Consider the following 16,981-nt stretch of genomic DNA (forward strand, 5'->3'; position numbering starts at 1 on the left):
TACAGGTTTCTGGTAACTGACTGTACTGCTGAACTGAATGAATAAGCATTTTCAGAACTCTAATGGAAAATTGATGAATTCATAAAAGTGCTAACAAAATATCAAGATAAAAAAAAATTAATTACATGGAACTGAGTGAACTGATGAGGATGATTATAATTTTGGGGACTTTCTGTTTGAATAAAAAAAAAAAAGCAAAAATCTAGGCAAATATATGAGCAATTCAAATAACAAAGTAAGGCCTAATCTCCCTAATATGTAAAGAGCTCCTAGAAATTTATTAGAAAAAGACCAACAATTCACTTGCATAAAAGGACAAAGGATATTGTGGTAGGCAGAATAATAAGCTCCCAAAGTCCTAATTCTTGGAACCTGTGAATGTAATGTTACATGGCAAAGGAGAACTGAAGTTGCAGATGAATTTAAATTTGCTAATTAGCTAATCTTAAAATAGGGAGAATATGCTGGGTTATCTGAGTGGGCCCAGTGTAATCTCTAGTGTTCTTAAATGTGGAAGAGGGAGGCAGGGGAGTCAGGGTCAGAGCGATGTGATGTGAGAAAGACTCGCCAAGCCACTGACACTTTGAAGATGAAAGGGGCCACAAGTCAAGGAATGCAGGTAGCCTCTGGAAGTTGGAAAAGGCAAGAAAATAGACTCTCCCTTTGTCCTCCAGAGAGGAACACTGCCTGCTCACACCTTGATTTTAGCCCAGTTAAGACCCATTTCAGACTTCTGACCTCAAACTCTAGAATACATTTGTGTTCTTTCAAGCCACTAATTTTGTGGTAATTTGTTACAGTAACAGTGAAGAACAATACAGGTATGGAAAAAGCCTTCATAAAGAAGAAATTACAAATGGCTCTTGAACATACGAAAAAATGCTCAACCTTCATTCATAGTAACTAAAACTAGATAGAGATTAGAAAGGCCACAATAAAAAGAAGAACAAAGTTGCAGGGCTTACAAGACCAGATATCGGGATTTATTATGAAGCTACAATAATCAAGATGGTGCGGTATAGCACCCAAATAGAAAAATAAACTAATGGAATAAAAAAGTCCAAAACCAGACTCGACATATAATATAGACTCTTGATTTACAACAAAAGAGCCTTCAAAATTCAATGGGGAAAGGATGAACTTTTCAATAAGTGGTTCTGGAGCAATTTTTTAAAAACTAATTTGAGATGGATTTTAGGTCTAACTGTAAAAATCAAAGAATAAAGCTTTAAGAAGAAAACATAGGGGAATATTTTCACGACCTTGGAATAGGCAAAATGTTTTCAGTAGGGCACAAATACCTCAAACCATTAAAAAAAAGACTGAGTAACTAGACGTCATTAAAATTAAGAATATCTATTTATCAAAAGATATCATTAAAAGAGCAAAAGAGTAAGCGACTGCCTAGGAGGTGTTCAAAATACATATAATCCAACAAAGAACTTGAATCCATAAGATAAAGGATCTCTACAAATCATTAAGAAAAACAGACAAAACCCACTTTAAAACAATGGGCAAAGTCTTTGCACTAGACAAAAGAAGCTACCCAAGTGGCCTATAAGCATATGAAAAGGTGCTCCACATCACTGGTTACCAGAGAAATGCAAGTTAAAATCACAGTGAGACCCCATACTACACACTCAGCAGAATGGCCTAAATCAATAAGATTAAAAATACCTAGCAAGGATATGGCACAATTAGAACTCTCATATGTTGCTGGTAAGAGTATAAATTGGTACAACTACTTTGTAAAACTGTTGAGCAGAATCTGTTAATGCTATACATATGACCTAGTAACATAGGAATCCTACTCTTAGTTATGTACTCAAGAGAAATAAATGTATATGTTCGCCAAAAGGCATGTATAAGAATGTTCATAGCAGCTTTATTCACAATCTTCAAACTGGAAACAACTCAAATGCTCTTCAACAGTTAAACGGATAAATAAGTTGTAGTATATTCATAAGAGGAATATTACTGATCAATAAAAAAGAACTACTGCTACATAGAGAATGGATGATTCTTATGGACACAATGTGTTGAACAAAAAAAGCCACACAAAAGAGTTCACACTGTATGTGACATCGTTTATATGAAGTCCAAGAACAGGCAAGAACTCATCTCTGGAGACAGAAGTCAAAATAGTGGTTACCTCTGGGGGTGGGGTACTGACTGAGAAGGAGCATGAGGTAGGCTTCTGGGGGGGGGGTGCTGGAAATGGTCTGTATCTTGTGCTGGGTGGTGGTTTCTTAAGTATATACATACATAAAAACTCATCAGACTGAACCCTTAAGATTTGTGCACTTTACTCTCTCTCACTCTCTCTCTCTCTCTCTCTATATATATACACTGTACTTCAATTTAAAAAGTAAAATAAACCAAAACCACCCTGAGTAGCTTTTCACCTATTAAATTGGCAAAAATCCAAAAGTTTCCTAACACACTATTAGGGAGGCTGCAGAAACAGGCACTCTTATACACTGCTGGTGGGAGTGGAAAATGGTATAATTCCTATGGAAGCCAATTTTTGCAGTATCTTGCAAAATAACAAATACACTTACTCTTTGATACAGTAATTTTACTTGTAGGGATTTATCCTACAGCTACACTCACCCACATATGAAATAACATATATACAAGGTAATTTACTACATCATTACTTGTAATAAGCAAAAGACAGGAAATCACCTAAATGTGCATCAACAGGGCACTGATTAAATAAATCACAGTATATAGGTACACTGGAACATTATGTAGTTGTAATAACGAACTAGAAAGGCTTTTATACTGATATGGAAAGATCTCCCAGATCAATTATTGAAAGAAAAAAAATCAGACACTAAAAAGCATGTAAAGTACACTACAATTTACGTAAAAAGGGGGATAAAAATATATCTTAGTATTCACTTATATTTGCAAAAAGAAACTAGAAAGATACAGAAGAAACTAATAATAGGCCTTAGCTGCACATGTGGTAGAAGGGTTTTGGCACTCTGGATAGATGGGAGATAAAGCAGGAGGGAAATTTTTCATTTTAAATCTTTTTGTGCTTTTTAAGTTTTAAATAATGTACATGTATTAATTACTCAAAAATTAAATAAGTAAAAACATTTTTAAAGAGAAGGGACAATGGAAGGGGGAAGAAGAATCCTAAAAGGGGTGGGAATCTCAGAAGGTAGAGAGGGAAGTGTGATGACAACACAATGTCATCAATGTCACGATTTTATCTGGTTATTATGCCGAGAACTGCTTAATCTGAACCAGATTACATATAATCTACATATACAGAAGAACTTGCCAACATGAAGGGGAACTAAATATTGAAATGAAGAGATGAAATAATCTTATCTGGTGGCCTTAAAAACAGGCCAGACAGTCACGGTCTGCAGGAAGGCAGCAGCAGGCAGAAGACCACAGGCTCTGGAGATAGAGGCCTGGGTTAAAGACCTGACACACAGATTCCTCCTGATCAGATGACCTGGCGGGGCAAACTGCTCAGCCTAAGCTTCGGCTTCCCCCATCTAGAAAATGGGGTTAACAACAGTGCATCGATGTGGTATGAGGATTAAATGGGACAATATAAGTAAGCATTTACGCTCTGCCCATCCTACTGTGCATAGGACCGTACAAGTCTGTCCTTGCCTCTAAGCTCTCTACAAGGCCCTGGGTTTGGAGGTATTGCCTCTCAGGGCTATAGCCAGTGTCAAAATGAGTTAGTTCTCGCTATTAAATCCTCACATGACCCCACTTGATGGGTCTCAGGCCATGCAAGGTCAGTTGTTCCGCCACACATATTACAAAGGTACAAAGGTTCAACAATTGGAAGTCATCAGTGAAATGAAAAAAATTAAAAATAAAAGATCCTTGCATAGATTATAGCTCCAATTTGGTAAAAGAGATGCTTTTGCTTGGAGGAGGAGGCTCTACACTTTGCTGCCAAATATCTAACCCCTTAACAATGTCCGTCTGGCAAGTGTGAGTGCTCCAGGAAAAGGCCACCAATAAAATCCCTTCCAAGGGTCTGCGTGGAGCGGAAGAAAGGAAATGTGGTCAGCTCTTTTTTCTCTGCAGGAAGGGAAGGCTGAACAACCGCACATCAGGAGAGAAGGTAAACAAATCGTCCATTCAAGCCAAAATAAGCTGCTCCTGGGGGGAAGCAAAACAGCTGGAGCCAATTCAACCAGACATGGAAGTGAGGGCCCCAAAGACAGAGCTGGGCCTGGGGAGCCTGCCCCTGGCAGGCAGGGATCTTCTGAGCAAGTGGTGGCCACATGTCCTCATCTCACCTCTGCTGACTTCGCCTATGCCCACGAATGGGAGCCAGCCAGCTTCATTAGATGTGGAGGGAAATCCTGGGTGAAAAGGAAGGAAGGAAGCAAGCAAGCAAATGAACTCATGAACCTGCCAAGTTCACCTGCTGAGCACCTATTCTGTAGCAGGCACTGCGCAGGCAACCGACATACCTATGCCATTTGGAAAAACAACTTTTAGGGGTGGGTATTGTGATGTTGGTTTTACAGATGAGGAATCAGGCTCACTGAGGAAGAGTGACCTGGCAGCAAACACAGAACAGGTCAAGAGAAACTTCATTGGAAAACTAAGAAAAGAAGCAAACCAAATTGCAAAAGAAGGGGGGAAAAAGAAACCTGGAAGCAATGAAGTATCAAAGTCGCATTATTTTGATTTCCTAAGAAGCCTGAAATGTGGCTGCTGCGGGGCTTCCCTCAGGCTGGAACACGCAGGTCTGGAGTCCCTGCCTGGAACAGCAGATAGCAGAATCCTGACCTGGAGCAAATCTGGGCTGGCACTGTTTCCAGGGCTGTTGGGATTTCCAGATCCCCCAGATCGGGGTACCCAGGCTCCAGTTTACAAATCCGTTCTGCAGCTACGCTGAGATCCTGACATTCTAGGTGGGGGAGACACTTCTCTCTCCAGCTTCTGAGACTCCCACCCTGAGCCTCAGCCTTCTTACAGTCATCTTATAATTACTTCCTTAAATTATATTCTTAACATATAACAACGACACCAACACCAGCTAACATTTACCGAGCCTACTTTTGTGTCAGGCACTGTTAGCACTTTATATAACAACCCTATGAGGTCAATAATATGATCTTCCAGATGAGGCAATCAAGACAGAGAGGTCAAGCCATTTATACAGGGTTACATGGCTCATAAGCGGAGGAGCCAGGATTTGAATCCAGACGATATGATCCCAGTGCCTGTGCTCTTCTTAACCACTCCGCATCCTGCCTCGGCCCCGAGGATATGAGAGAGTCGAAGGAGCATTCTTAGAAGTCAGGCACACAGCTCTACCATTTACTGCTACTTATCCCTGGGCAACTTGTTTAACCTCTGAGTCTCAGTTTTCTTCTCTATGAAGCGGGTACAACAAAAACACTTCGTGGAGTTGTGTCCATTCTTAGACAGAGTAGGTTCTGAATTATATCCTTTCACCCATCTCTTTCCCCTCCCTTCCAGTTTGATTTGTCTGTTGTGCATTCATTAGATATTAAGGCCACCTCTACTTTTGAGCAAAGTTTGGCTTCTCTATATTCTGCTCTAGTCTATTCTACAACCATTTTGTGCCTGTCACGTGTGTGACCCAGCACCAGGCACTGAAGGCCTGCATCTCGGGGATGAGACTGAAGGCAGGGAAATCCACCTAAAGTAGGCAAGGGCAGGAGGGGGGAGGGGGGAGCTGGCTGTGAGAGCCAGGCTTTCAGTTGGTAGGAACTCTCCTCCTCCAGCTTGTCCCCCTCTTGCTGGCCTCCTGCCAGGGCTAACAGGAGGCTTCTCATCGCTTCCTGCTACACAGCTTGCACCCTGCAGGGCACCCACTGAGGGCCCCCTCCCCCAGGTGTCAGGGAGCCTCTGATCCCGGCTCACATGCAGGCAGGTGGACATGTCCAGAGTCCCGTGACTGGGCCCACCTATCCTGACTCTGGAACCATCATTCAGCAGATTGTGAGCTAGGCCCCAGGCGTTGGGGACAAAACAGAAAATAAGAGGTCTGTCCTCGAGGAGTTCATCAGCATGCCATGCCCTGCTCTCCCACCGCCTCTGCTGCCTTCCTCACTTGGGTAGTAACGCTAGACACACCTTTCCAGAATGTTATCATTTCTCTCTCCCAACCAAGAATTACTTCACTGGAACAGTTACACTAACAAGTGATTCTCCCTTCTCCCCACCCAGACCAAGAGAAATGAAAAAGAAATGGAATTATGAATTAATTTCTTACACATCCCCTATATAGTACCAGGTGTTTCACACGCATTATCTCCTCTAATCCTCACAACAACAATCCTGCAAGGTGGAATTATCCCCATTACATAGATAAGGGGAAAAAATGGAAGCTCACACAGAGATGGAGCCGGTTTAAACCAAGGCTGTCTGCCTGCAGAGTCTATGCTCTTTCTACAGCCCTAGGCTGCCTGTCGGCTCAGCCTGCCACCCTGCTGGCTCTGGCCTCCTCCTTCAACTGGATTTTGTTCTTTCATGTATTTAGATTCCCTGCAATCTTATTGTTTGTGCCAACCTCTCTCCTAGTCCAGTGACAGCAGCAGCAACATCGCAGGCACCGCCTCTGATTCTTTGATTAGCTTGTCTTAATTACACCCAGGCTGGAGCAGTTCCGGTATAACGTATCTGGTGTTGCAAAGCATGCAGGTTTGCTGTTACATTTTCTCACTCCCTCTCTGACTCCAGCGCTTTTTACTCCCCACTCCCTCTGCTGGCTGTCAGCCTACCTCTTCTGCTGTCCTTGGTTCCGCCTCCTTGCACATCACATTCGGGCCTGCAAAGTAGTGCTTCAAACTGCTGCCACCCCAGGCAGCTGAGCGAGCCAGTCTAGCTTAATTCAGAAAACAGTACTTGAGTCTCTGCTGAGGGCCAGGCACTGCTCTGGGTGCTGCAAATAAGCAGGAAACAAAAGGAAAACACAGGGGCCTTGCCCTTCAGAAGCTGAGAGTCAGAGGCTGGGAGAGGGAAGTACACAGGACAGACATCACCTACTCAAGGCAGATAGTGATGGGGCTGTAACAGAGTCCTAAAATGTCAGGGCTGGAGAGAACCTTGGTTTCCTGTTTTTACCCCTCCCTATCACAGATGTGAGACCTAAAGCCCCGAGGAGGACAATTATTTGAACTAATGATAACAGAAAATAGCAACGAACACTTCTAAAACCCTTACCAGGAGCTAAGTGCTCTTCTAAGCGCTTTACATGTATCAACTCCTTTAACCCTCACAACAACTGCAACAACCCTATAAGGAAGATGTCACTGCCCTCCCCATTTTAAAAATGAGAAAAATGAGGCATGGAGGGCTAAGCACCTTGTCTGTGTGGGGCCCGACTACCTGAGTTCATACAGCTAGTAAGCAGAAGCCTGCACTGGACTCAGGTAGTCAGGCCCTACACTGTCTCTTTATTGTACCGACTGAGCCTACCTGTGGAAGTAATGAGAAGGCTTCTTGAAGGAACTACGCACAGGCCTGATTATAAAAACAGTGAACCTTGGTTATTCAGAGTCAATAAGAGGAAGCCTCAATTTATCAGAGGTTTGGGAGCTCCAGAGTGACATGAAACACATGGCAGCGAGGGCAGTGAGCAGAAACCCCCATCTCCAAAGAAAGAGCCAAGCAAGAGGAAAGAACTTGGTGCAAAGGATTTATTCAAGAACCAGGAGCAGCCCAATCCTCTTCCCCTTTTATGTCTGGCTTTCTACACAGGATGCCCCCAGTCTGTAAGATCTTTAATATTCCCAAATGCCACTTCCTGAGGCAGGGAGGCCAGCTAAGGCACCTTTTTGAATAGAAATTTTTAGAAAAAGGGCTTCTGGCAAAGCCTTGGTCAACAAAGGCTTCCATTTCCCAGACTCTTCCCCACATACACACACGCATGCACCCTGGCCTTTGGTTAACCAAGAGTCCTCTAATTCTGCCCACGAGTTTCAGAATAAACACAGTTATCAGTATACTAATTACTTACCAATCACTGCCAGATTATGCTCTGAGCCACAGGAGACCTGTAAAGAGAAAGAAAATAAGTTACATTAAACAAAGAAAATATATTTCAGCCATTATATTTTATGATCATATTATATTTTAATGATAATAACATCTCCTTTTTGGCAAATTTTAGGAAGTAAGTAGAAAGGGGCACCATGTACAAAAGACTATAGTTACGATACACTCATGACTACATAAAAAGAAAAAGTGAAAAAACAAAAAACCGTTGAATGGAAATACACCAAGATGTTAAAGTATTTGTTTTTAGGCAGAGACCATGAGTGATTTTTTTTAAATCCTTGCTTCTTTCTAACATTTTTGTATTTTTCAAACTTTCTATAATGAACATGTGCTACTATAAAAATGGAAATATAAGGGAATACAAATGACAGTTTTGGAAAACTGAGCTAAAAAATCCATCACTCTCATCTGGACTGATAAAATGAGCAAAGAATTCAGTGGAAACAGACTTGCCTGAGGAAAAATGCTTGACTTTTCCTCATCTGCTCACTCTCCCTTTCACCTTCCAGCCACACAAACCACCTGCAGTTCTCTGAACACAACATGTTCTCCCAATACCTCCAGGCCTTTGCACATGCTGTTTCTCTGCCGGGAATGCCCTCTCCTCAACTGCCTACCTAGAAAACTTCTACTCATCCTTTAAAATTTCAAAGCGTCCAGAGACTCCCTTGCTGTTGCTTCTAGGCAGACTCAAGCACTCCTTGCATTATGCAACTTATATGTACCCCTACTGCAGCAATCATCTTGTTGTCTTTTACATTTTTTCCTGTCTCCTCACTAGACTGTGTGTGTCTTGAGAACAACGCTGAGACTCGTTCCCCTCTGTATTACACAGATGGACTATACAAAGCTTGGGGCTCAGTTAACACCTGCTAAATGAGAGAATGAATGAAAGAACAAAGTACATAAAGAACAAATACCTAATACATAAAAGACAATCATTTGGGGTTCTGAATCCTGTGTCTGCACTCAGTGAGAGAGACTTCTTCCCTTTCAGTCTCTGCATGTCCCAAATGCTACCAGAAGGAAGTGATTGGGAATGTAAGAGTATAAATGGGGACTTCCCTGGTGGCGCAGTGGTTAAGAATCCGCCTGCCAATGCAGGGGACACGGGTTCGAGCCCTGGTCTGGGAAGATCCCACATGCCGCGGAGCAACTAAGCCCGTGCGCCACAACTACTGAGCCTGTGGTCTAGAGCCCGCTCACCACAACTACTGAGCCCGCGTGCCTGTGCTCCGCAACAAGAGAAGCCACCGCAATGAGAAGCCCGCGCACCACAACGAAGAGTAGCCCCCGCTCGCCACTAGAGAAAGCCCGCATGCAGTAACAAAGACCCAACGCAGCCAAAAAAAAAAAAAAAAAGTATAAATGGCTCCTCAGGTACTAATTAAAAGGAACTCGAGACTCTGGAGAAGCATCCTGTGACCTTTATCAGGACGCTCACTTTAGCTCCTGGCAAGAAAAAGGCTTCAGGTACACATGGAATGTCAATTGGAAGAGCCCTGGAGGTCATCTAGTCCAATCTTTAACACTACGAGGAGAAAACACACTTGGGAAGAGAAAATAACTTGCCTCAGGTGCCAGAGGAAGTGTGCGTCAAAACTAAGACTAGAAACAAGACCAAAAGACAACCCTCAGAATGGGAGAAAATATTTGCAAATGAAGCAACTGACAAAGGATTAATCTCCAAGATTTACAAGCAGCTCATGCAGCTCAATAACAAAAAAACAAACAACCCAATCCAAAAATGGGCAGAAGACCTAAACAGACATTTCTCCAAAGAAGATATACAGATTGCCAACAAACACATGAAAGAATGCTCAACATCATTAATCATTAGAGAAATGCAAATCAAAACTACAATGAGATATCATCTCACACCGGTCAGAATGGCCATCATCAAAAAATCTAGAAACAATAAATGCTGGAGAGGGTGTGGAGAAAAGGGAACACTCTTGCAGTGTTGGTGGGAATGTAAATTGATACAGCCACTATGGAGAACAGTATGGAGGTTCCTTAAAAAACTAAAAATAGAACTACCATACGACCCAGCAATCCCACTACTGGGCATATACCCTGAGAAAACCATAATTCAAAAAGAGTCATGTACCAAAATGTTCATTGCAGCTCTATTTACAATAGCCAGGACATGGAAACAACCTAAGTGTCCATCATCAGATGAATGGATAAAGAAGATGTGGCACATATATACAATGGAATATTACTCAGCCATAAAAAGAAACGAAATGGAGTTATTTGTAGTGAGGTGGATGGAGTTAGTGTCTGTCATACAGAGTGAAGTAAGTCAGAAAGAGAAAAACAAATACAGTATGCTAACACATATATATGGAATCTTAAGGAAAAAAAAAAAAAAGGTCATGAAGAACCTAGTGGCAAGACAGGAATAAAGACACAGACCTACTAGAGAATGGACTTGAGGATTTGGGGAGGGGGAAGGGTAAGATGTGACAAAGAGAGATAGTGGCATGGACATATATACACTACCAAACGTAAAATAGATAGCTAGTGGGAAGCAGCCTCATAGCACAGGGAGATCAGCTCGGTGCTTTGTGATCACCTAGAGGTGTGGGGTGGGGAGGGCGGGAGGGAGGGAGATGTAAGAGGGAAGAGATATGGGAACATATGTATATGTAAAACTGATTCACTTTGTTACAAAGCAGAAACTAACACACCACTGTAAAGCAATTATACTCCAATAAAGATGTTAAAAAAAAAAAACAAAACTAAGACTAGGGTCTCTCTGATTCCCTGATTCTCACACAAGTTCCTTTCTTGGTTCTATAGCTTCTCACTCTTTCCCAGTGAAAAACCACTTGGAAGTGATATTCAAAGGTAATTAGCACAGGCCCCCGAAAGTCAAGGTAACAGGCTCAAAAGGCATTTGAGCATTGGAGGCCAAATAACCACTGGTAGGTGAGAAGGGGCAGCAAGGCTTCTGAGGCTTTTTTCTTTGTAAAAGTTATGCGTCCAGGATCTCTGCTTCCACAGGGAAGAGGGTTACCCACATTTAGGTGGATTCCCTGACACTGTCTGGCAAAGAAGTACCTGTATATTTTTGCCCCAGTAAATACTTCCAGGGTGACTAGTCTCTGAGCTCCTTTGAGGCAGGCTCTGTATCTATCTGAGGGGTCCCCTCAGGCCTTACCCAGGCCATACACACAGCACAAGTTCATCATATGCTTCCTTGTTATACTGAGGCTGGTTCCCTAGGTTCTGTCACAGGAAGCCGCTTAGATTGAAGAACTGGGAAAAAACTCAGATGTCTAACAATAGGAGAATTCTATGTAAATTATGGTAGAGACATCTGATGACTTGGAAATTATGATGCAGCCTTGGAAAATGATGTTTACAATAAAGGAAAATACTCGTGATATCCTATGAACTGGAAAACCACATAAAAACTGTATATGTAATATGATCTCAACTCTATAATAAAATATGAATAAAAGACTGGAAGGAGCTATTCCAAAAAGTTAATAGTGATAGCCTCTGGGCTAAGCATAAAGGAGGCATTATGAGTATGGTTTTCCCTTTGACTTTTTCTATGCTCTCTAAATTTTACACACTATTTTTATAATCAGAAAAATTATCTATTAAAAATAAGAAAAATAAATATAATGCAGTTCCCACCATAGAGGGGAAAAAAAACCTTCCTGGGTATAAAATAAATATGCTGTAAAATCTGATATGCTCTGAAGTAGTGGGGAAAAAAGATTTGAAGGAAACAATTAAATTATAAGGGTAGCTGCGCCATGGTGATGAGATTATAAGACTTTTTTCTTCTACTTTCTATTTTTCAAACATTCTTTAACTGGTGGTAGCAGTAGGGTGGCTGGTGGTGGTGGTGGGAACAATAAGAGCAGGAATTAAAGCCACCATATTGAGGACTCATATGTGCCAGGTGTCATGCCAAGGCTCTTTATAAACACTATCTCATCTTCCTCATCACGATCATCTTCTCAGGTAGGTTTGACTTTGCTCATTTTAGACAGAAGAGAACTGAGGTTCATATACATTACATAACTTTCCTAGCTTGCTAAGTGGCACAGCCACAGAACTAAAACCCAGGTTTGCCTATCTCCAAGCTCATGTTCGATACTGCTAGGTCACGCTACCTTTGTGTTTTAAAAAATAAAGTTATTTCATTTTACAAAATGTGGGCAGAAAGGACCTGCCTCTGACTGCCCGGGCTCACCCTGGGGCTGCGGGCTGCAGAGCTGACCAACCTTGAAGACCAGGGGCTTCCAGAAACAAGCCACTGACAAACGCCAACGTCAGGCAGCAGACGCTGCTGTGAATTAATGAGCGAGACAGTGATGAATGGATTTTGTCAAGGCAATGTTGCACTTGAAGCTCAAAGCTCCCCGCTGTTTCTTGCTGTCTGTGCACTGGCACAGAGATCAGGAGACTGAACACCACGGGCCACAAAATCCCAGCGCCACACTCCTTCAACAAGATTGTATCAATGACCATTTGCTTCACATTGCTTCTGTCAGCATCTACTCACTGCCCAGCTTTCTAGAAGACTCTGTTAACAATGGCAGAGTGCCCATGAGAAAGGGATTCAGAGCCAGGAAGCCAGGTGAATCCTAGGTCCTCTGCTTTCAGGTTCTGAGACCTTTGGCAAGGTATTTAACCTATGGAGCCTCAGCGTTCTCAGGCGTAAAAAGTAGAAAACAGTATTTTCCCATCTGCTTTACAGAATTGCTAGAGGACAAATGAGACAACCCATCCCCTCACAGCCATGGGTCTCACCTTCCTTACATACAATTCTGCACATGTCATGCCCCTATAGAAAACCCTCCACAGGATCCCAGCATTGGAAGGGCAAAGTCTAAAGTACATAGTATGGCTCACAAGGCCCTCACGTGTAGGCCCCTGTTTACCCCTCTGGCCTCACTTCTTCCCCCTGCTACTCATGAACTCTCAACCCCAAAGAACATATTCCCTTTTTTCTATTCATATTACATTTTCTGTAAGAATACCATGTGATTTCAGGCTTTTATGCATGCTATTCTCCTTGATGTGACTTCCCTTTCTCCCACTGTCCATCTAGCAAAATCCTCTAAGATTGCTTAGGTCACCTCCTGGCAACACCTTCCCTGACTTCTCAAAGCGGAGCCAGCTGTTCTACCGTGGCTTCTCCCACAACGCCACACATCATGGCCCTTAGCACACATGAGATGTCTGCTTATGAACTGTGTGTGTTAAGCACCTCTGTCTCTCAGAGATCAAGCAGGGTGCCTGCCCAGTAACATCTCTGCCACACAGTCCAAGTACAGGGCATGAAGGGGCCCAAAGACAACGTCCCAGAGAAGTTAGATGGTCACAAAACAAGTGTGAGTCATGGTATGGAGACTCCAGGCAAATGGAGACAGGCACTGAGATGCACAGTGAAGGCCAGAAGGGAAGGGCACTAAAAGAATAGAGTGTAGAGATGATGGGGTATCAAAAGCACAGGATTGTTCCAGGAATCCTAGGACAGCAAAGCACAGTGGGCCACCAACAGAGGTCAGTCCTAGGTGACAGAGTCCCACAGTAGAGAAAGTGGGTTCTGGCTTGCTGGCTGGGGCCTTCAAGATACAGGGGGCACGCCTCCCCAAGGGTGAGGGATGGGGGACAGAGGAGCCTATGGAAAGTTGTCCTGTCTCAGTGCTGCTCAAATACTAGAGGGGTCTACTCTGTTCAGGCAACTGAGCCTGAGGAGGCAGAGCTGCAAAAAACAATTTCCAAAAAAAAAAAAAAAAAAAAAAACAATTTCCAAAGCCCCAGCTGCCACAGGGACAAGATCTCCCAGCACCCCTCCTGCCAAGCTAGACTCCATCAGCTCTTGTGAAGGGAGCTGCAACTCCCCTTGGGGCTGGAACCCACTAAATACAGTTGGACAGGGATGAACTGGGGTAAGAATTGACTGGTAGTAGATGCCCAGTAAATATATGCTGAATACATTAATGGGTTAAATGAATGAATAACTAAATGAATAAGCAAAAAGTAGATTAATGTAAAAATATTTGCCAAATGTTGAATGTGAGCACTTCAGTTTCCACCGGTACACTTGTACCATTTCTAAAAACAGCTGACAGGCCCTTATTGAGAGCTTATGGCCAGGTACCTGGCTAACTGCTTTGCTTGTACTATTTCATTTAAACTTATACTAAATCTAAGATTTCTTTGTTACAACCGCTTTACAAATGAGGCAATTGGGGTTCAGAGAGGTAAGGTAACTTACCAGTGTGGTACAGCTGGTGGAGGTGCAGGATTCTGTGACCATTCTTGTTCAAACTTTGTCCTGTTAACTGTCTAAACCCTTCCTATTCCCATTCAGCATGGAAATACACCGCCACCCAGTTCTTACATCTGGCAACCCTGTGCCAATTATCAAGGGCTCTTATGCTGGGAGAGCCCCAGGTTTACTAGGCTCAAACATCTTCCTGGGGCTAGGAGTACCCACCTCTGGATCTATCAAGGGCTGTTCCAGGGCTTTTTCTTGGGGGAAATGGCTGTAAAACGGCAACAAACATTTGTCCTGGGCCTTCGCTGTGGAAGCTATCACCTCTCAGGGAACTCCACCAGGTTGTTCAACTCTGCACACTTTGAACGGGGAAATCAGAGTGGGGCGGGGTGCGACCATGACTCAGGGGAAGAAGCACTGAGATTCCAAGGAGAGGAACCAGACAGAAGCCAGGACCCGAGACTTGTCCCCATCACCAGCCAGGGACCATCCTCAGCTTCGTCCCAGCGGCGGAGTGGCAGCTCAGGAACCCCCCATGGCGCGCAGCAGCCTGAGGGGCCTACTGATTGGTTCCGCCTCACGCCAATAGGCCTGGGCGCCGGCCGATGCTATGGCAACGACGCGCACGTGTGGAGACACGTGACGGCGGGGTGGGGCGTCCACTCCGTCGGGGACTCTGCCGGGGGAGGGCTTCGGCTGCTCCGCTCAGGCTCCCACCCTCACGGCTAGTCTTTGGCAGGCGCCGCCCAGCTCGGGGGAGAAAGCAGGCTGGGAAGCAGCTCCAGAAAGGCAGCCTTTCATCGGCCGGGGTTAACAGGGAAGGGAATGGGGGCTTCAGTGCAGCGTTTGCTAAACTCTGCCCTAACCCAGTTGCCATCTGCTTAGAACTCTGGGGAGACAAACCAGAATTTCCAAACCTGTTAGAAAAGCAGGCTGGGAGTTCTGGGCATGTTTTACTGCAAACTGCAGTCCTGTCAGCCAACGGAGCTTTACCCCTAGGCTCAGAAATAGCCTCAAAGGAGGTCCTGGTGACAGCAGAGAGGCAGCACAGTTGCTTGCTTCTGGAAGTACCTAGCCTTACAAAGACACCTTTAACTCCCTTTGTGAGGGCTTCAGCTTTTGACTGAAGCCTAGATGTCAACGGAGGCCAAAAAATGAGACCTCTGGGCCCAGAGGCTCCATCTTGTCCTCCACCTCAAAGTCCAGGGGCAAAGAACCCCATTCTCCCTGCAAAGCAATTTTTTTTTTTTTTTTGGCACATTCTATACGAAAAAAAGTCTTAAACTAGGTCCTGCTACATTCTCAAACAGAGAGGTTAGGGTGGGGAGGAAGAGAGCTAAAATTTGGTAAGTGCCTGGAAGCCAGGCATGTGACATTATGGAATTTCTGTCTTCCTACTCAACAGGTCAGCAAACACACTCAGAGAAGTTAAATAAGTCACACCCGCTATACACCCAGGTCAGCCTTGATCCAAAGCCTGTGAGCTTAACCACTACACATACTGCCCCTCTTCTTCTGATACTGGTTCCAGACTGCCCCAGTCACTAAGGCTCAAACTCTCAAGTGACTAACAGATCTCTGACTCTTTTATCTTCCTCCTACTCTGTCTCAAGATCGTGTTAATTCTGCCTTCTCAATATCTTGATTTTTCAGTTGTTACCATCTTAGTTCAGTCCTTTTCACTCCAACCTGGATGCTTTTAAGAGCTACCTAAAAGCATAGCTTTTGCACGGTTATCTGCACCATTCTCCCTTTTCCATACCATTCTAAACCTTACCAACTTTACAAGACCCAGTTCAAAACCCACTGCCTTGAGGAAGTCTCCCAGATCATCTCAGCCCCTAAAAGATCTGCCTTCTCTCAAATCCTACCACTTGCCTTGGCTAAAGTTTGCTTTTGTCAAACCTCCTTTGTACTGTTAATAATTTGAGTGTGGCGGTAGGGCATGTGTCCCCAGGCAGTGTTGGGTAGTGGGAAGAGCTCTAAGTATGGAACCAGAAGACCTGGATTTGAGTCCTTGCCCTGCCACTTCCTAGTCATATGACCTTGGGCAAATCTCTTCACCTCTCTGGACTACAGTTCCCTCATCTTTAAAATGGGATAATAACAAACAAGTGAATCTCATACATCCTAAAACCCTTTCACACCACCCCCCAACTTCCACAGAATAAAATTCACTTTGAGTTTGACCCTGTTCTGCACATACATTTCCAGAACATATAAAATATATAATTTGGGAACACGTAAAAGGAAACTATGTGTTAGGAACTGGCATAGGTTCACTATGAACAGTTCATTTCCTTTTTCAACAGTTACTCTACTGGCAGATAAGGAGAGGACTTGAGAAATGTCTACTGAATTTGAATTTAATATACACAATTAAACTAAACAGGCACTCGGAATGCTTGCTTTTCCCGTAGTGCACTTCCAAGAAAATTCCTTTCTCCTAAGTTGTTATGTTGATACTATGTGCACCTGTGGCCTAATTGGTGTGGATGGGCTATGGGTGGATACCTGCCCAAAGCAGGTTAATGCATAGATTGGCCACAGCCTGTGAAGTGGCTTAATGTGGAAATTCTGCCTGAAAAAGGTTGTAGGGTGTGAGTCCTTTAGGTGGTAGCTGGAGCCGTAGCTGGAAAATATAGACCCAAGAAAGGTTAATATACACAGGAGTTACCGGCAGAAGAGTCAGAAGCAGCA

At 43.7% G+C, this 16,981-nt stretch overlaps 1 protein-coding gene across 3 annotated transcripts in view; it reads right to left on the reverse strand.

The window, feature by feature from the left end:
• SERGEF (secretion regulating guanine nucleotide exchange factor) overlaps positions 1–16,981 on the reverse strand; it is a 225,366-nt gene that overhangs the window by 77,290 nt on the left and 131,095 nt on the right. For 2 of the 3 annotated variants that reach the window (XM_061203107.1, XM_061203106.1), the window contains exon 10: positions 7,988–8,024. In XM_061203107.1, coding sequence (XP_061059090.1) covers positions 7,988–8,024 — 37 coding nt within the window. Of the gene's footprint in view, positions 1–4,134; positions 4,353–7,987; positions 8,025–16,981 lie in introns of those variants that run through there. The other variant, XM_061203108.1, reaches the window with a different exon arrangement.

The sequence above is a fragment of the Eubalaena glacialis genome, chromosome 10, assembly GCF_028564815.1.
Source record: "Eubalaena glacialis isolate mEubGla1 chromosome 10, mEubGla1.1.hap2.+ XY, whole genome shotgun sequence".
Lineage (NCBI taxonomy): Eukaryota > Metazoa > Chordata > Mammalia > Artiodactyla > Balaenidae > Eubalaena > Eubalaena glacialis.